The 20,681-nt window shown below is 42.1% G+C and overlaps 1 protein-coding gene across 3 annotated transcripts in view; it reads left to right on the top strand.

Annotated features, from left to right (window-relative positions):
• The first annotated feature begins 5,169 nt into the window (after nucleotides 1-5,169).
• CADM2 (cell adhesion molecule 2) overlaps nucleotides 5,170-20,681 on the top strand; it is a 578,437-nt gene continuing 562,925 nt past the window's right edge. For all 3 annotated transcript variants that reach the window (XM_071433713.1, XM_071433715.1, XM_071433714.1), the window contains exon 1: nucleotides 5,170-5,745. In XM_071433713.1, coding sequence (XP_071289814.1) covers nucleotides 5,685-5,745 — 61 coding nt within the window. In that variant the 5' untranslated portion in view covers nucleotides 5,170-5,684. The remainder of the gene's footprint in view (nucleotides 5,746-20,681) is intronic.

The following is a 20,681-nucleotide window of genomic DNA, read 5'->3' on the forward strand; positions in this document are numbered from 1 at the left end:
CCCTTCTTACTGAGTTTTTGAAAACTCTTTTGTCACGTCAGCTGAGTGCAAGAGAGGTTCTGCATATGTAATAAAAGGCAGAGCAATTAAAAATTACAAAATATTAGAAATAAAAAAATAATTAGATAATTGGATAAATACATATTCCAAAGATATTAGCTGGGATGTATTCTAAACTATATGTGAATCTGTTCAAACACAATTATTGTCTACTTAATTCCATGTATAATATGTTTTTGTGGCTAACTGTAACATGCATTACACAGAATCATAGGAATATCCTGCATTGGAAGGGCCCCACAAGGATCATAGCACCAGAAAATCAGAGAATATCCTGAGCTGGAAGGGTCCCCTCAGGGTCCTTGAGTCCAGCTCCTGACCCTGCACAGGACACCCCAAGAGTCACACCATGTGCCTCAGAGACTTGTCCAAATGCTTCTTGAGCTCTGTCAGGCTTGATGCTGTAACCACTGCCCTGGGGTTCCAGTGCCCAACCACCCTCTGCATTCCTCAATATGGCTGGAATATTTTAAAAATCATAAGGAAATAATGTTACAAAAGCTGTTAAAGTTGTATAACTCCCAGGTTCTGTCGTTTTGGCTAGGGAAGTAACATTTCTTCAAGTAGTTGCTTCTTGGCTGAGGGTGAGAAGGCATAGGAAAGCACACACTTCTGCTAATTATCAAACACTCTAGGAAGAGGGAGACCTAACTAGAATTTATGGAGAATCATGTTAACAGCACCATTTTTTCTGTGTCTTCATTCCACAAATTATATGGATGAGAGGTCAGGTAATGAATAAGATAATTCTGCCTCCACTCATCATTGGTAATTCTCTTCTGCAATTATATTCACCAACTCGAAATGTAGATTAGGTATTTTTCAATGAGAATGATACCAGTGAGGTTTGACCTTGGTTTACTTTGCATTGGCATTGCATTGACAGGGTTGTTTTATAGACTTTTTTCTACTCCAAAAGTCTGTGAAATATCTCACATTTATAATTGCTTTATAAATGGGACTTCATCCCACACATATTTTATATGTAGTATTCACAGCATGCAATTCCTTTTACTTGCTTCATCTTACTAACTAACACAGAACAAAATTTCACTGAATTCATAATATTGCTCTGGAACTGATACATTCTGTATATTTACACACCAATATGTTTTATGGAAATGAACACATTTCTTCTCTGGAGCATATTTTCAAACTTCAATTGCTCTTTACTGAAGCCAATTTCTTTTTTTTTCAAACAAAAAAAAATGTGCAATGCGTTTCATGTCTATATATTTTTATTCACGCCAATATATTTTCACAGTTGGATAGATTTAACTAAATTAGTAGTTACAGTATTTGTTCAAACCATTGCATTTTTGCTGGCATCTGGTAAGTAAATGTTATCTGGGCTTTTTTTTTTATTTTAGTAATCATCCTCCACCAAACCCAAACCATTAAAAACAACAGCGACTTACCTCTACCACTCAAAATTTCTCACCCCAACGAGCAACAAAAACAAACAAAACTCCAACTCTTCTGCTGCAGCTGCTGAAACACAAGGTAAAAGGCAGTGCAAAAGGGAAATGCACAGACTCCAGGGATGAACCCTGGTGCTCTGATTTCCACATAGGCCAGGAATGGTGCACTGGGCAAGGAAATGCCCTTCCTGTGATCCCTCCTGGATCTAGGGACCCTCCACATGAGGGGAGCTCATGGTGGGGCAAACAGAAGCATTAAGCACGTGTTAAGGACCAATGCAAGAGGCTGCTATACAGCCAGAGATTTCTTCAAGGCCAGGGGGCAGTTGCAATGGGGTTTTCTCACAAGATTTTTTTCTACTGAAACATGTAAATAAATCTTACTTTCCAAACTGCTGTTTCAAATGTGATCATGAGTGATTAGCAGTTTTGCAACTCAGGATGGAATCTGTCTCTAACTTCTGTCACTAGCAGCTTGCCTTCTCCTTATTTCCTGTGGGGTGTTTTTACTTGGTTTTGGTACTCTGCAACCATATTGTGACTACTTCTTCGCTACCCTCTAGATTTTTTTAAAACAAAATTTACTTTAAAGCATATATTATAGGACATAGCACAGAACAATTATTTCTAGAGCTATGTTTCCCAGCTTCTAACACTGGAAGTTTCTTTCTCCATAAATTATCTATACATCTTCCATAGTTTGATGAATTCCACAAAACCATAATATTTTGCCTAATATGTTTTCCTTGGGTTTCCCCTCCCTAATCACTGACTAGTGATGCTATCAAGGAGCATCAATAAAAAATCATGATTATCCCTTCAGATTTTGTTTGTCCTCCAGGGCAGACTCTAGAGGTTCTCTAGAAGAGGTGGAGTTCAGCTGTTGTCTTGGGGTGGTTTTATGATAAGTTGGGGAACTTGCTATTCTCAGGAAATACCTGAGAACTCCTTCTGATCATGTTTGGGCATTAAACTATTTTGCTTTGTTTAGCATCAGGAATATTTGTACATGTCAACTTGGTGCACAACAGGATAATGCAGAAGAACATTTTTCTGCTTGTGATAGAATGTTTGCCTTCTGCACCTGATTTTCAGAGTTATCTCTTATTGGTATTTTAGGATATTACTCTTTACACTGTCCTGAAGTGTGTTTCCTGAAGAATCCCTCTTGCCATTTTGGTCTGGATCCAAGGGAGCCTCTGGCCATGCTGCCCCACAGACCAATTGCAAAGTTGGTTTAGATATCAGCTGCCACTGGATGTCACAAGATGTGCTACTATGCCTACAGAAACCATCAAATTAACACAGCTGAGTTAATCAGGAGAAGTATGGCATCATATCTGGCAGCTGTAATGATTTTAATCACACATTTTTTCAGATATATAGTCAGTAAAAAAAACCAGAGACTTTTGTTGGGAATTTTTTTTTTATTTATCAACATGTTGCTAGCTCATTTCAGACCCACCTGAGCCAGAAAACAATGGCAAGAACCAGCATTTTTGGTTATGCTCCTGTGCTCCTGACACGAGGTGTGACATTATGTCCATGTCACTGAATCCTGGTAAGAAAAGGTGTTTCTAAATACTCAGATCAGCTTTTCCAAGTGTACTAATATGGCAAAGACTTGAAAACCCTACTAAGTACAGACAGGCACTTCATTCCTAACCTGCCAGAGGACCCCTTTCTACAGCTTTTAATCACTAAGTTAGGAAGATTCTTGTATCTTTCCTATAATGTTTCCTGGAACAAGACTACAACCAAAAGTATGTCTTGTCAAAAGTACAGAGCTATCAGCTGTCATCATTAATGCAAAAGCACTTCAGGGTGGATTACAGTCCTGCCTTAGTGAAGGATTTGTGGGAATTGTTTTTTAATTTCCTCCACCACCAACCAAAAAAAAAACCAAAAAAAAACCCACACCAACATTTGCTGACATTTATAGGGCTGCCTTAAAAATGATGACTTGATCCTTTCTGTAAGTCTTCTAAAATATTTTGATAATCATGCCTCATTAATTACTGCTGACCCTGCACCGAACTCTAAGAGTTGTAAAACCTTTGCCCATTGTGTCTTTTTTCACTAAGAATAAAAAAAAAAAAAAAAGAAAAAAAAAAGAATAAAGAAAAAAAAAAGAATAAAGAAAAAAAAAAGTAAAGCAAATGTCTACTCATGCATTAGAGAAAGACTACAAATGCTTCCCTGTCCTAGGGGACATTCCAGTGCTACATCCTCTATAGTGTTAACATAACCCTCCAAAGGCATGGAGATGGATGTGACAGTCATTTGTTCCCAAACCATACAAATGCTAGAACTTTAAAAGGTGATTCTTTAATTTGATTCTGCATTTTATGTGAGCATCTTTTTGGAGCTTGGGGGAACTCGGTAAAAATCCTGATGCAGTCTCAACTGCTGCCAGGCATAATCATCACTTGCTAATGAACCAAGTGGAGGATATGACTGCAGAATGCATAACTTCCCTGATCCCACTCCTGTGCAAGCTCTTCAAGGTGAAGTTGACAACTGATTGCACTTCCTTGACGATCTGAGACCATGCCCCCTTCAGAGAAATGAGCTTCTAAAGAGCTTCCCTCTCCTGTAGGGAAGACTATTTCACCACTTATCTCCGCAAAGCTCTTTGCTGTCAAAGCCTGGGACATCAAGGTGGGAATTCAGAGTTACTGAGAGAAACATGCTGCACGGTGTCGGAGAGAAAACCTCAACAGGAAAAGGATGGAACCAGACCTGGAGAAATGCCTGGTCATTATTTGGGCACAGAGAAATCCTGCTTTCTATGGGATAAAAGGCAACACAATTCCTCCACTGGGTGTTTACAGAGACATCCAGCAACTTCCAACCCAGATATTCTGATTTCACTTGTGCAAAATGCTGTGCTAAACACCAGCTACACAAAGGTAGGGTGGCTGCCTGCCTTCTTGCATTTCTTATGGCATTCAGCGCTTTATCTTTCGGAACGTTAGGAATTCCAGACCACCAGCTGAATGCCACCAACCCTCCCGAGAAACCCTCACAGAAAAAAACTTTCTCCACGCCACGCAGAGTCCGCCCAAAGTCCAGGGAGATTTATCGCCATTGCTCGGGGCTGGATCTCATGGCTGCCGCGGTGAGGGCACCTGCACGGGATTCGCCCCCACGAGCACGGAGACTCAGCCGGCGCTTCTTTCATCCGCTGTTTTCGGGGAGGAAGAGCCGAGGGAGGAAAAGGGGCTTTAGGCACGGAGGGGCCGAAGGGGCCGCGTCCCCCACCGAGCCCCGGCCCGGGTCCGCGTCCCGCCCGGCGCTGCCGCCGCTTCAGCACCGGCCCTGGACAGCGCCCGCTCCCGCCCCGCCCCCGCCGCTCTCGCCGCCCATTGGCTGCGGCGCCGCCGCGCGGCCACCGCTCCCCGCGATTGGTCCGGGCTGGCCGTCACTCAGCGGAGCGCGAGGCGGGCCCGGCGGCGGGGCGCGGGCCTTTGCTTTGTAACGCGGCTTCTCATTGGCTGTCCGGCCAGCGCCGGGCTGCGGCCATTGGGCAGCGCCGTGCGCCAGTCACGTGCCCGCCCGAGGGGCCGGGCCGGAGGTGAGGGGCGGGGCCTGACCGGCGGGGGCGGAGCCAAAGGGACAGCGGGGGCGTGGCCTCGGCGCTGGGAGGGCCGGGGTGTGGCGGGAGGGCGGGCCCGGGGGCGGGGCCAGGCGCAGAAAGGGGCGGGGCGAGTGGAGGTTGCCCTTGTGTCTCGCGCCGGGAAGCGGCTGGAGCGGAGCGGGAGCGGAGCCGGAGCCCCTGCGCATTCCCCCCGCCTCCGCCGCCCCGCGGCGGCACGGCACGGGACAGCCTGCCACAGGCCAGCGGAGAGGCGGACGGACGGACGGACACGCCGGCAGGGGCAAGGGGAGCCAACGGGGGCACCTGGCACCGCTCCGCGGTGGGAACCTGAACCTGCCCAGCAGCGCCGGAGCCAGCGGAGAGAGCCGCTCTTTCCTCCTCCTCTCCTCCTCCTCCTCCTCCCTCCCCAATCCACCCCCGCGACCCTGGTCCTCCTCCTCCTCCTCCTCCTCACCCCACTGGATACAGCGAGGGAGACACTGCGGCGGAGGCGGCGGCGGCGGCGGCTCCTGCGGGGGGAAGGAAGCGCCCGGAGAGCGGAGCGGCGGGAGGCTGCGGATCTGCGTGCCTGGCGCCCACCCAGCCCGAGGGGAGCCCCCAGGATGCGGCTGAAGCCCGGCGCGCTCCTGCGCTTCTACAGCCTCTGCGGGATCCTCGTACAAGGTACCGCCTCCTCCCCACCCCTGCCCCACGCGCGGGGAGGGAGGGACGCCGGGGGGGCACCGCTGCGGCCCGGGGCATCCCAGATTTTCCCCCCCGCCCCACTCCTGACCCGCTCCCTCCCTCGCCCCTCTCCCGGCTTCCCCCCCCTCGCCGTGCGCCCCCAGCCTCCCGCTCGGGTAGCGCTATCCAGCGCTGAAGCGCCGCACGGCTGTTAACCCTTCCTGCCCTTCCCTCAGCAGCCTCTTCCCGCCCTCCTTCGCCCTCCGCGCTTCTTCCTCCACCTACCCCGACCCCTGCAGCCGCCCCCCGCCTGGCCGTCACCTCGTCGCTCGCCCGCCGCGAACGTGCCCCCGAAAGTGCGAGTGCGGCCGCGGCAGCGGCGTGTGGGCTGCCACGGCATCCCGGGGAAACGTGCGGGCTCCAGCCGTGCTCCCCCGGCGGGGGGCGGCGGGATGGGGGGGTGCCCGCGCCTCGCTGCGCCGCCGCCGCTGCCGGGAGTGCGTGTCTGTGTGCGAGGCATCGAATGTGCGCGTAGGGTAATCGGATGAGCCCGGATCCCTTCGCCATCCTGCTCCAGGCGGCTCATCCTGCAGCTAGTTTGCAGACTGGATGTATTCCCCTCTCCCTGCTGCCCGCCGCCGCTCCCCCTCGTCCCCGTTATCCGGCTAAGTGCGATGGAGCGGCCGCCGCGCAGGGAAGCCCCGCGACGCGCTGCGAGGTGACCGCCCGCCGCGGCTGCCTGCGGGGGAGCCTCCGCCAGCCTCCCCCATCTCTCTCCCGCTCCATCGGGAGCCAGGCCGGCCGCCGAGCCCGCTGAGCTGCGCTGCCGCCGGGAGTTTGCCCCCTCGCTGCCGGGATGGCAGGCGGGGAGCGGCCCCGCGGCCCGGCGGGTGCGGAGGGGGCCGGGGAGCCACCCCGCTGCAACTCGCCGGCGGACCCCGCTCCTCCGGGAGGATGCGGGGCATCTCCCGGCCCTTCCCTCGGTGTTTCGGTGTGGCAAGGAGAAGCGAAGAGTCCATTAAACTAAGTGGCCTTATAGGTTTTTTTTTTTTCCCTTCTATTCTTTTTTTATTTCTCCCCCCGCTCGCCTCCGTCATGCCATTCCACGTCAAGTTTAATATATTTGGCGTTTCACATGGCTGCGTCATGTGTCGGGCGATCTCTCCGGAGGCAGCCGCGGCTGGCAGCCCGGAGCGCGGGCACCGGCAGCCGCCCGGGTTCCCGAATCGCGAGAGCCTCCCCCGCTGCCATCCCCATCGTCCCGACCCCCCCCGAGTGCCCGCGCTCCACCTCGCGGGGAAGTTCCCGGCCGAGGAGGCGAGAAGGAATGGGAGGGGAAGGGAGTGCGCTGGGCAGCCGCGGAGGACGGGGCCGTCGGGCGGATTATTTGTATTCTTTCCCGATGTTTATGGGTTGCCCGGTACGTCACCGCACAAGGAGCCGCTGTGTTGGTGCTATACAGGATTATTTATGGGGGCATGTGCGGCGCGCTGCACCTGGGGGCTCCTCTCTGCCTTTTACATTTCCCTGTGAATTGTCAATTCATTGCCCTGCAACGGAGCTGGGGGTGGGAAGCCTCTGGACTGACTTTCTGTCACCAATAAAATCAGGGTTGCTGCTGGAGGAGGAGGATTTGATCTTTCCTAAGATGCAATCAGCCGCATTCAGCACGGCACAGCTTTAAGAGTAAACCAGTGATTAAAAAGTGATGTCTTTCACTGCAGTTTAGAGAGCGTGCCAGGCAGAATGTAACTCTGTGAACTGCATCAGGTAAAAAACGTGTTGCAAAGAAATGGGGTGTAGTGCAAAAATCTGTCTGTGACTGTGTGAAAATAACCAGATTGGGCCTGTCCTTGCAGATGGGGAAAAGTGATGCCTAACACATTACCCAGCTTGCCCTCTGCGTGTGTAAAACATCTCCCCTCCCTTCAGTTTCTCACACAATTATTTTTTCAGCTCCTGATTAAAACTTCAGTCAGAAATACTTAGGCTCTCTGTGTACCACACTTCAGCAGAGTGTTCTTTCAAGGGGATATAAAGAACCTGTAACACTCAGGCAGAAGTGAGAGGAAGTAATTTCTCCAACCCTTGTTTCCTGAGGTAAAGGAGAATGGAGGAGATGAATAAATATATTCCGTAGGACTGTCCTCAGTGGCAGCTGTATCCTACAGAATATCAAATTCCTTCAGTCCACCTTAAAGTGCAACTTTGTAAACGTTGTTTTAGTAGTTTCTGCCATTTATTTTGACAGAAGTAGCAGACACAGTTACCATTAGACACATTTCTTGGTGATAGCTTAATAGCTGTATTTAAAAGTAGTTTCCCCTTTGGCTTGATTTACCTGCCCAAACTGTATTGTGAAGAGGCTCAATGGATTTGTTAGGTTTCTCCAATTTTTTGTTTGTGGGCCATGGGACATGCAGGTTTTTCTGTCAGCTCTGATGGGAATAACATCTTTGTCCTGAGGATCCGCAGCACTTCTGAACGGTAATTACCGATGGTTTCTGGTGGTGAAACTGATGCTAATTAAAAACAAGGTGACAAAGAGTCAAGCTGACACGTGTCCTGTATGGAAGTTTTCCTTTCTGGCAAGATCTGTGGAGAGACTTGCTCAAGGAATCTGTCCTGAGTATTGATGAAGCATCAGCTGAGGGAAGAGGACATAGAATAATGCTTCTCAGCTTGTGCATGGAATAGCATTAGCAGCAAGCAGTCCCTTCAGAGAGGAGGCAAACAAGAAGTAAAAGAGCCCAGTGTCAGCTGCTTGCTGTGAAAGGGGAGCCACAGAGGTGGGAGAGGGAGTAAGAACATGTGGAGCTGGGGAGAGGTTTGTCAGCTGAGTTCGGGGATGGTATTTGTCTGCTCTGCCCTCTCCAGTGTTTGCCGTGAAAAGAGTGGGGATCTCTGGCTGCTGCTGTTCTTAACTAGAGCGCTGTAATGAGCCTGGCGTACTTAAATGATGTCCCAGGAGGTTAACCTGTTATTTATTTTTACAGACAGCCTTACTTTTTTTGTTTTGGTTTTTTTTTTTTTTCTTTCTGTTCTGATTGTCTTTTGACTTCAAGAACGTAGTCTGAAACAAAATTTAACAGTTGTATGGGAGGCATGTTTTTAGAATAACTCAAGTGCTTCATCTGAGCTGTTTTTATGCAACCTGACGAGTAAGCTCGTCATTGTCAAGAGTGGCCACGTGAGAAACTGCTACAATAAAAATAGTTCTGCTGGATTCATAGGATACAGATACAGGTTAGGATTATCCTGGAATTGTAGCTGCTGTAGCCCCCTGCTGTGTGATAATGCAAATGGCATCTAATGCCTTAATGTGCTCGGCTCTGGGCAGTGCCATGTGTGGGAGCAAACGATCCACATCCAAGATTTTGCCAGCACTGGGCGAATCTTCTCAGTGCGGTTGCTTCAGACACTTCAAAGGCTTGCAACCTGTCTACTAATGAAAATAATATAGGGACTCTTTAATTCGTCAGAAACTGTGGCCACTGATGCAACAAATCAGCCAAGACAGGTAATTGCTTGCGGGTGAGACTCTTTTCATTAGCCCGGATCTGTTACAAGCAGAATAAAAAAAACCTGCAAACAAACCTGGACAAACATGGATATGACTGCTTACGAGATGGTCTAAGCTGATTTAAGATGAAGTTGTTACACATCACTCAATATCTTGTGTGTTTAGACTTTGTTTTCAATTTTCAGTTGGATTTCTGTTAGCAAAACCTTGGCAACCCAAGGCTGCCTGCACAGGGGTTGTCTTGACAGCTAGGCGTTCATATGCTAATACAGTGTACAGCAAGTCAAATGCATGGAGTTTTAATTCTGTTGGTACTGTGAGGGCATACAAAATTGCATAATAAAATACAGTAGTAGTTCTAGTACAGTCTCTATGTGGAATATTTTAAGACACAAGTTGAAACAACATTTTTTACTCGACTTGGTTGTGTCTGTCTTTATATGACTTCCATCAATCTAACCAGGGCTTGGTAGGCTTATTAGCTGCTTAGTTCTCAGGTTGGTTCATATTTTATGAATTATTTTGCTTGATTTCTTCGTGGCTTTTTATTGTTAGTCATTTTATAGCAGTTCAGGTTTAAAACATGAAGTAACTAAACAATCCATATTCCCATTGATGATGACCCACAACTTCCCTGCAGAGTACATGAATAGGGATTACTCACTCAAATATTTATCACTCTTGCACTCCAAGTATTTATCAAGTTTCTACCATGAAATTAGCAATAAACAGTTTTGAAGTTTGTCACCAAAGAAATAACTCCATGGAAGTGCTCATCAACAGAAGCACCTCTGTTGAAGCAAATGCATTTTTCTCTTCTACTTGCCTGTTAGTTTTTTAATTCTTTTTAAAAAATCTTGTTTCAGAAATGTAGGACAGTGAATCTGCCTGCTTTTAAATTTACTTGTCAGTTGCAAATCCATGATAATGTTCTGCAAATGTCTCTAAGTTATAGTTTATTGTTACAGAAGTCTTAGTTCTCATAATTAGCTTTCTCATCACTCTGGCCTGATCCTACTATTGACAAAATGTGTTGCATGAGATGACCCTTATTCTTTCCAAAGAATTATTCTCTTAATAGGAGTTATTCTTTTAATATTGCTATATAAATTGGAGCTTGGATTTTGAGGTGGTTTTGGTTTGTTTTTTTTTTTTTTTTTTTTTCCTTTTTCTCTCCTGTGCATTAGAAATGTTGATTAAGTAACTGGTAACAGCAGTTATGTATGGTATGGATGTGGACTTCAGGTGCTTGCCAAAAAGAATAGCAGTATAACCAACCAGAATGTGGTTGACTGAACTAGAATAGTGACTCCCTCTCCATCTAACACCTAAAAATGTACAAATAGGAGATGTTGTTGTTGTCCTCTTAATGCCATCTCCAAGAGAAAGAAGGATTACTTTAATTTTGTTTTGAGTGGAACAGCAGGCAGAAACTCCCAAAAGTTAGGGCCTCTCAAAACAATGCAGGGTCTTCTGTAAAGAGATTGCCACTGACATGCTTTTTAAAATACACATCCTAAAACAAATGCAGAATGGTAAAACTATTAGACACAGTTTAGTGTGTGTATCCTCTGGGATTGCATTGATATTAAGTATGATCTTAATGAGCATATCCCATCTTCCCAAGGAGTTTTTGCGGTGTGTTTGAAAGGAAGAAAGGCAAATATCACATTTCAGTGGCAAGGAATAAATTGTAAAATCATGATTTCTCTCAGGAATTTGCCCTTCTATATAATGAAAACATTTTGGGAAGAACTGAGTATTTTCAAAAATGAATGTGTGTCTTTGCAAAGATCCTTAATGTTGTAGGGTTGGTTTTTTTTCCCCTTTTTTTTTTCCCTCTGAACCTATTTCAGGGTCTTTTCCCTTCATTTTATAAATGAAAATTAAAGACAAAGCCCAAATGTTTGCAGTTGCTCTTATGTTAATGCATACTAAGCTCAGGATGGGTGCTTTAAATATCAATGCATAAGCCACTATCATTATAGCATTCTAAGGGGGTTGAAAGAAGGAGAGAACATTTATTTCAGGGACAAAAACACTGGGGGCTCTGTAGCTGTTCTTCTGGTGCTCTCCTTTAATGCTGGAGTTTGGTGCGTAGGACTTGGGAGCATGTGGAACTCAGAACAGCTACAGAGGGGTTAGTGAACAATGTAGGTGGCATGTCTACCTATTTTCCCTTCTCCTTTCTCTTTAATCTATAAATGTGAGAAAAAAAAAATCATACTTGCATCCTTTGCTGTCCTTTTATTTGCAAAAGAGAGACCTTGGGACCTTTGTAAGTCTTATTTAGGAATGCTTTTGCTGTCTTGACAAGTTGAGGATTTTTGAGGGAAAGACGATTTCCTCCCAACAGTGAGTTGTGTTTACTGGTTTCTAGTTTAATCAAATGGCTCTTGGGGAGTGTGAGTGCTTTTATAACTTTTGCATTCAAAGTAGCAGCAAATCAATTTTAATATAGATTTACATTACTATAAATTCATGCATTCATCTTTTTTTTCTGTTTTTTTAATACTCAATTTAGATTTATCCTTTTTTCCTTAAACAGCTGATAGAGATTATTAGCTGTCCATAGGCAGCTGCTCTTCAGTTTCAGAAAAGTAATTATAGTGTATGTTTCTTAATTCAAACCCCTCAAGTTCTTTCAGAGCTGAACATTTTGCTGTATAAATTTTGTTCATGTGGAGATACATTCCTGAACTACTCTACAGTTTTTCCTTTGTTTTTTTTGAATGGATTTGGCAAAGTTTAGGTTTTTTGTAAAGCAGTGTATGTCATCACATATCCAGTATGGTTGTTTAAATAGCTTTGATATTCCCTCTATCATCATCTTTGTGTAAACAGTTTGTTGGGAAGGATAGTGCAGGAGAGATTGTTTTTATGTTAGAGGTAAAAATATCCTGGTGATATTTTAAACCTCTTATATGCCACAGTATTAATCAAACAATGCTTCTAATCATGGTAATTCAATTACTAAACGTTAGGGTGAAGGAACCAGAGTCTGCTGCTACATGCAAAAAATATCTGTGACCACTTAATGAAGATACAGTTACACCTTTATCATCAAAGTATGATGCACTGCATTATTGCTGCTGCTTCTGGCAGAAGCTGAATAGGCAGTGCAGCTGCACACACCCATTGGAATCTTAAAACTTTTGGTTTTTTTCCCAAGTTCAGCACTGGAGATTCAAGAACTGCCACTGACTGACAGCTCTGAAGAGAGTAAGACCAAATTACTTCACAGCAGCAGTTGTAGTAGGCACGGGCACTGTGGTATTTTCTGTCTGTTCAGATATTTATCCCAAACTGACCTACATCTGCTGGATTAACAGGGTAACTTGACCTGCTTTTATTCCTGCTATGCTGTAAGGCAGGAAGGCTGTTCTGGTTAGTCCCTAACCAGGGGAAAAGCTGTACTAGTTGAAGCAGAAGCAATCAAATTTATTTTAATTAAAAGATTGTAAAAAGTATGTTCTAGCATCAAGTTCATTTCATATTTATCCTTTTTAAAGATTTTTTTTTTCTTCCCTGGGTGTTAGTATGTTTTTATATGTGAAGTTAAATCTTGACATGCCAGTTGGTGCTTTATTGTGGTACACTGGAGAACAGTGAAGAATTCTCCATTGATTTGCTCAGTTTATACAGAGAAAGAAAGGCTGAATTTGATAAATGAAAACACTTATTTTCACTCTTGAGTTTCTTTCAACTGAATGAGATTTTTTATGTCTTCAAATACACAAAAACATTGAACTGCAGCCATTTGCAAATTGGAGAATAAATGCAGTGACTAGAAATATTACTCACTAAACTGATTACTAATCAAGGATTAACAAAGTATCCCAAATCTGTGACAAGTCATCAGATGGTATAATATGTTGAAATATTCCATTTATATGAATTCTTTTGTTAGCAACTAAGATAATAGTAGTGAGAATGAAAGAACTTCTTGTCTTTGGAGGAAACCTTAAACTAACATGCCACTTCTTAAATGACATGTGAAGCATCCTCTTGGCATTGCAGTTTTCTCTTAACTTCACAGTTTTTTAACTTTTCCATTGCAGGTTTCTAATATTGTTACTGATGTCTTCAGGCTTGTATCATGTAGCCCTGTAACACTATGAAAAATAGGTGAGATTTGGGCTGATATGGAGCAAGACAGGAGTGCCATCTTGTTCAGTGATGATTGTGGTTAATGACAAATTCCATGCGTGCAGTCAAAAGGGAATCCCTTCAATTTTAATTTAAAACCAATTGTAGCAAAAGTGGCAACACCCAACACTGAGAAGCTTTTCAGAACTTAAATATCAAGTGAAATAATTGACAGGACGTTGTATATTCAAAGAGTGTCTCTCATCTTTTGGTATAAAACCAAATTAGCAGTGAATTAGCTTTAAAGACTGTGTTTTCTCTGAAGGCTGGAGTCCTCAGCCTAACATGTCTCAGGCCAAATCTTGACTGCTGCTTATGTAAACACAGTCAAGATAGTGTGGTTCTGAACACAGGCAGCATATAAGTAATTTAAGTATGGGTTAAAATGACTATTTGCCAATCTTCTGCAGAACTATTTGCCATTCTTCTTATTATATGGATTTTTTGTCAAGTATGTGACATATCTCTCCTCAGTAAATGTAAGGGTTTTAGTTTACCAACTTCTGGTTAATGCTTCTTTTTGGTGTGTAAAATGCAAAATTGGTTCTTAGAATGAATAAATATCATTAACTCCTTAAATAGTAGTCCAAAGCTCACATAATTTCAGTACTTCCCCCATAAGATAAGCCTGAGTTTTAGAATTGGACCAGAATAAAATTAAAATATTTTCAGCTTCCTAAGCCATCTTTGTTTTGCAAATTATAAATCATTACTGCTTTGCTGCATTCTGAATGGTGAATTTGGGAGCCACTGGGAAAGCACATAATCAATAGAATTATATGGGCCATTTGTTTTTATTTATGATAGATAAAAAAACCTCACTGGCTTGTAGACTTATTTATGGGACTTTCACATGCTTAGCACATAAGATTCATGTAATTTCAAATAGTTTGGAATATAACATTGGTTTAAGTGACTAGACTTATATATTTTGTGGAAGCAATATCCGGGGACAGGGAGAGGAGAAGAGTTCTTGAGAACAATGGGATTGTTGAATTTCCCAAGCTGTCTTTGGATTTTGAGAAAAAGAGATACGCCAGATTTTGTACAGATCTGCTCTTGTCTGTTAGAAGTGATACTTCTGTTCTACAAAAGAACAATTTCTTCCTGATATGATGCAAAATGGAATAACAGGAAATCTGGATAAAGAAGGCAGTTGAACATGTGCTGTGAAGGATATTCTTCATTTACTGTGGTAGCTGTACCACAGGATTTGGAAGCACAGATGCACTTAAAGTTCATTAGACTATGCCTGTTGCAAACTGAAATATACCAGAAACCCCAACAGGAAAACAGAATCTAGTAGTCTTTATCATTTCAAGTAAACAAATGAAAAGTTTTTGTTTAGAATTAATATCATAGGCTTTTTTTTTTTTTTCCTTTTAATTGGTTGAACTTCTTATAGAAAGTAAATACCTTCAGAAATAAATGTCAAAATATGTGACTGGCTGGTCACAGATAAATGCAGATTAATCTCCCTCTAGGCCTTGTCTGTGCAGGATAACTGCCAATAAAAAAACAAAACAAAAAAAAAACAAAAACAAAACAAACCTTTTTTTTCCTTCTGCTTGCTGCTTCAAGGCTTATGGTGAGGAAACAGCAGTAGCCCTGCTCAGTATGCATGAGGGATTTGCTTTCTTAAGATTGTGAGGATAAAGGCCTCAAACTTGGATCCTGTCTAATCTGTTTACATTGATGTGTCAATTCTGCAAGGAGTGAGCTGTGCCAGGACAGAGCCTGCGTGTTCCTCATGGATGATACATGGATGGATGGATGGATGGAGGACAGGGCATGTGGATGGCTCATTTTCTTCAGGAATTAAACATCCCTTTCTGCAGTTAACACAGAAGCCTTTGCTGTGAAGGACCAAGACATCTGTGAAGATCAGGCTGGAACAATGCCCTGTATGACTGCAGGTTTGCAGGATGCATGGGACTCTTCACCTGTCTCCTGCTGTGACTTTCCACCTCTTCCCCTCTGCAGGAAATGGAGAAATGGAATGAAACAAGTCAAGATTTTAGGGGAAGTGCATTCTGCAGAAGCTGTGAGAAGACAGCCTTCTTCCTACTTTGAGGAGAAACTACCTGAGATGGATGTGACAGCAGGATTAGAATTATTTCCCCTTTTTTTCCCCCTTTTTTTGTCCTTTTTTTTGGGAGTTTGGTTTGGTTTGCTTTTATTTTTAATTATTGGTGTTTTCTGCCCACTACTTCTCTGCCTTCCTCAAATGTGTACTGACAGAGGTGAGGAGGAGAGCCAGTTGGAGTCAGTCCCTGGCACTGGAGCCTGCCTCCTGCCAGGGACACTGGTTTCAAATGCTTTTTATAGGGATGGTCATAAAGCTCCAGTCTCTTTTGTCCATTCACCTGATTTTTTTTTTTTTTTTTTTTTTAATGTCAGCAAAACGTGGAAGATTTCCTGCAGGCATAAGTAGGACAGGGTAAATATGAGAACTGAAAATACTTCAGAAGTCACCACAGGAAAACCAGGAATTGAGATGAATTTCTGCAGATTGGTACAAATGTACTGCATGAGAGCATTTCAGCATTTAATTTTCCTCATTCTGAGTTAAGAGAAATCAATTGCTTGATTTGAGCATCTCATTCAAATGCAGCTAAAGTACTTGGTAGGTGCAGTTAACTCCCATTTTCTCTCTAATGTTACAAGACAAGCCATTTCACTGTAGAATGCAGTAGGACCCAGAATGCTCAAAGCATCAATGTCACTTGTGCTCTGTTTGAATTAAGAGGCTTACAGAAAAGATTCAGTGAAATATATGTTAGTATGAGAAATTGGAGTTGACTTATGAATATCAATGTCAAAACAGAAGATAGCTTCAGAAATACAGTTCCACTGCTATAATGTCCTCTTGATCTGAGTGAGAACTTAGGAAATCTAGCATGCCTAGAGAAATGGAATTACTGCTCTGCATGTGTAGCAACCTGCTTATCAAATTTAAACCTTGGCAGCCAGGCTACTTCAACTTGGGTAAGATGTTTGAATAGAAGGAGTAGGCAGTTTCTTAGGTGCTGCTCTTGCCTCCTGGTAAACTTCTGGATTGTCTCAATACACACCACTCCTTCTCTAAAAGGGGAATTTTTCACATGAAAAATTCAGTTCAGCTAACACCTGAAATGTCCACCCCATTTCTGAAAGGCTTCTGTTGCTTGCAGAATAGAGAAGTAACTGTGAAGCAACTGGCAACAAGTTTTTTAAACACATTGCTGAGGCTCTGGGGCTGTCTGTATCATGAATATATTTTTTGTATCTGGAACATGTGGAACACTATTAAGTGTCAGGCTATTGTACAGAGGAATCAATACAAATGCAGTGTTTTGCCTAAATTAGGGAATAGTCCCAAGAGTAGAGTTAAGAAAAGATGAGCAATCCATCCAGTGTTTCTGGTGCTTCAGAACAAGATGTGTATTATTGCAATTCTCTGCCATTCTTGCATGTGCAAGTTGGTTTTGATTTTTTTTTTTTCACAGTATACCCTTGTAAAGCATCTACATCAGATGCTTTAATAACTCCTGACAAACTTGTTAGTATTGTTTCCTGTGGCAGTGTGACAGATTTCATTGCAGAATACACATGCATATGTGAATTTAGATTACAAAAATAAATCAATGCATGATGATATTTGAAAACTTTTAAATAGAGAACTAGGTGGTGCTGTTCTTTCATCTTTGTTGCTTAGCTGAATTCTTAAGTATGGACTGAGAACACCAGGCTACTACTTTTCATGAATTTAGCTGTCTTAAATGTAAGAAGAAGTTATTTTTTCAGATTTCATTGAGAATGCTACTTCCACAGCTAATAATTTCTCAGTGTTATACTTTTTACTTTATGGAAAAGAACTTTTGCATTGAACAAATGGTGTAGTTTTATTCAGCCTGGTGATATACTTCCTTTTGTTTTCAGTTTGAATGACTTTGGAGTTAATTCAAATAACATTTTAGACTCTATACTTGGTGTTATATTTAGGATTGTTTGTTCTAATCAGTTTAACTTGTTTAGTTGTGTGAACCTTTTTAATCCTTTTCCACTGTTGGTTTCTTAAACACTTTGGGACTAATTTGCTAACAGCACAATGAGATCATCAATAATTGCTGGAAAAAATTTGTTGTAATTCTGTAGTAGCAGTATATAAACCACAATTAATTAAACAAGAAAACCAATTTATTAAGTTTTATTCCATTTACAAAAAATATAAATTTTTAATCACTGTCTTGTCTCAATGCCATTAATGCTGCAGTAGGAAATAGTGAAGCTAGATTATAATGAACTGCCTAGGAGCGAGATAGATTTGTTTTATTAGTGTTCAGTGTTGCAGCAGAATAATAAATGTCTAATTAGACTCCAACTCCAGTATGTAGCACTTCTGTAGAGAGTGCCTCTCATTGACCACTGCTTAAACTAAAACACTGAAAGAACAGATGGAAGATAAAGAAATAAGGGGAAAATGTACTTCTGCACTGAAAGAGAAATGAAAATGTGCTCTGACTAGGTCAGAGTTATAAATGTGTTTGCTCTAAGTATGTAATTACTTACTCAAAAAATAAGCTGCAGCTGTTAATGGAGGAGTGTGAAAACACTTTCTCATGGCATTTGTTTCCCCTATTCCTCTGAAGTGCTGCAATACAGAGTGGAATCTGAAACAGAAAGTTGGATTTTTACTTTATGCTTAATAACGAACCATCAAAAAATGCTTTTACTTGACACAAATTAGGGATTTAGTCAAATATCTAAATAGTACCCCTACAATTGCAAATTCGTATCTACCAATGTTAAAAGCAATAATTCATATTATGTTAATTTTTGTGAGATTTTAGTGTCACCAAAGTCGTTATTCCAATGTTTCAAAAGCAATGGAAGAAGTTTTGATTTATTTCTAAAAACAGGAAAGGAACCCAAAACAACTCCAATTCACAAAGAATTTTAAAAAGTCCGTTTTTATTCCTGACAAGCAAATATTCTTAGCTCTGAAGCAGGAGTCACATTTCATTATGCTCTGTGTGGCAATGGCCTTGGTACAGTGTTTTTGGTTTTAGTTTTTACCATTAAAAGCTACTAATAAAAACTCACTGCAAGAGTTACTTCAGTGCTTAGTGTTTGCTTATTGCAGAATTGCATCTCAGAGATAGTGCTTCCATTTGCATGGGTTAACAGACTATTTCCTTTTAAAAGGGGTGTGTTTAATAGATTTAGTGTTCCTAACTGTAATTGGGTACAAATGTGCATAAGGTTTCTGAATGTGTATTATAAATTTAAAATTATCAAACCAGCTACCTTCAGAAGTTTCCACTTTCTCCCACAGTCCATAGTTTGGCCTGAAGATCAGCACATACTCACAATTATTGCAAATACTTAATTTTTACAGCATTTTCCTCTTTTTTCTCAGGAAGTGTTGGACCCCTGAATCAAGTGCTTCTATGTGCAAGTGTTCTCTTAAAGAAATATTTGACTGGAAAGAGAGAGAATTGATCATCTTCTTTTCAAGTGTTGTGATTCACAACCACCAAAATTTATTATTTATGTACTGTGTTGGAGGTGGGGTGTCAATAAATAAATGAAGGACCACTTATAAGTCTTTCTGCACCAGCCCACTCCTTTCAAAGCAAGCCAAGCATGAACATGTGAAGGAGTGAGGTGTTAGAACCAGAGCTGCTGTTGTTTCACTGATTTTTCTAAATTAGAGATGCTATTTAATAATCTGATTTAAGCCAGGTGCTCTGAAAATGTCCTGTGATTTCTACAACATTCTGCAACACTCCAAATTAACTTTTAGAAAATGGATGCTGCTTGATCCTTAGATGTGAGGGAGAGGGGGGTATTATTATGGCAAAATAGAGAAAATATGATAAAAATGATCTTTATTTCTTTTGTTCTGCTTACGTTCTGGGAGGCACAGTGATTCCAAAAGCATGAGAGGTGTCCTTGCCCGTGGCAGGGAGGTTAGAAACAGGTGATCTTTCAAGTCCCTTCCAACCCAAGCCATTCTCTGTTCCTGTGGTTCTGTGATCGCTAACGCTCAGATTTGCTTTCTTAGTACATTAAAATAATACCAAGTTCTTCTTTTGTTTTCCCTCCCTAGTGAGTGTTACCAGTATGGGGAGAGATCTGAATAAGGTGCTGAGTTTTAGGTAACTTCTGTTTGAAATCATTTAGATTGGCACAGTAGGTTTTTTCCCTTGGCTTACATTGCAATCAATAATTTATACACGAGGTGCAAGATGACACTGTATCTAAGGTTACTTTTCTAATCCAGGAAAATGCCACAATGTAAAGGAGCCATAAAATACTTTGCATTCCTATTTGTGAGAAAATGCTATTGTTTTTTTCCAACATTCTTTGATTTAGGTTTTGTATTCTACTTTCAGGTTTTCTTCTCTTTTAATCTGTGACTTTATTCTTTCTCCGTTGTCTGAGCTTTTACTTTTTTGTTCTGTTCTATTCTTATGTCAATTGCCATAAGCCCTGATATTTTAAATTTATTCAATCAGCTGAAGCATAATTCTGAATAAACATGAAATTGCTGTGTGTTTTGGGCCAAAAGCATGAGGAGCCCATTGTCACCTGTCAGTAGTGTGGCCTTTTTTTAATTTTGGTGTTTGTTGTGTTTTTTTTTCCTTTTGTTTGGATTTGAGTAAGGATAATGGGGTAACACTAAACATTAATGTCTGATTTGATAAAAAAGACAACTACACCCAACTTAACTTCCATGGTATCTATGGAAGGGTTGTAAGAGTGGGACAATAGAGAACTACCTCATTTTTCATAACAATATCTCAGATTTTGCTGCTTCTGCACCACTTTGAAAAATTCTTTGATACTTTCTTTTGATATTTACAAGTACTTCCTCTTTGTTTTCATCATATTTCAGTTGCCACAGTTACAGTAACTGTTTTATTTCAAATATAGCCAAAGCAAGACTCTCTATTATGACTTCAGTGTAGAGTGTGACTCTGGTTTATTTCTTCAGCACACTTCTGGACAGCTCATTCTTCAGAGCTCAGATGAAAACTAAACAGATGTGTAAATAGAGAGAATTTAACCTCAAGTCTTTCTTCCAAGCATGGAATTTAAAGGAAATAATTAATATTTAGAGTAAATATTAATTTATGTAAGTGTTTACTCCTCTTTTTCCCTAACAATGGGATCTCAGAACCCTTGAATTTAACTTTTTGAAGTTAACACTAGCTAAATTGAGTTCTAAGGCTACTCTAAGGTTTATGATAGTGATACAATTTTTTGAGAGTTGTTT

The sequence above is a fragment of the Agelaius tricolor genome, unplaced genomic scaffold (assembly GCF_023055355.1).
Source record: "Agelaius tricolor isolate 1412-34295 unplaced genomic scaffold, bAgeTri1.0.p SCAF_9, whole genome shotgun sequence".
NCBI classification, from domain to species: domain Eukaryota; kingdom Metazoa; phylum Chordata; class Aves; order Passeriformes; family Icteridae; genus Agelaius; species Agelaius tricolor.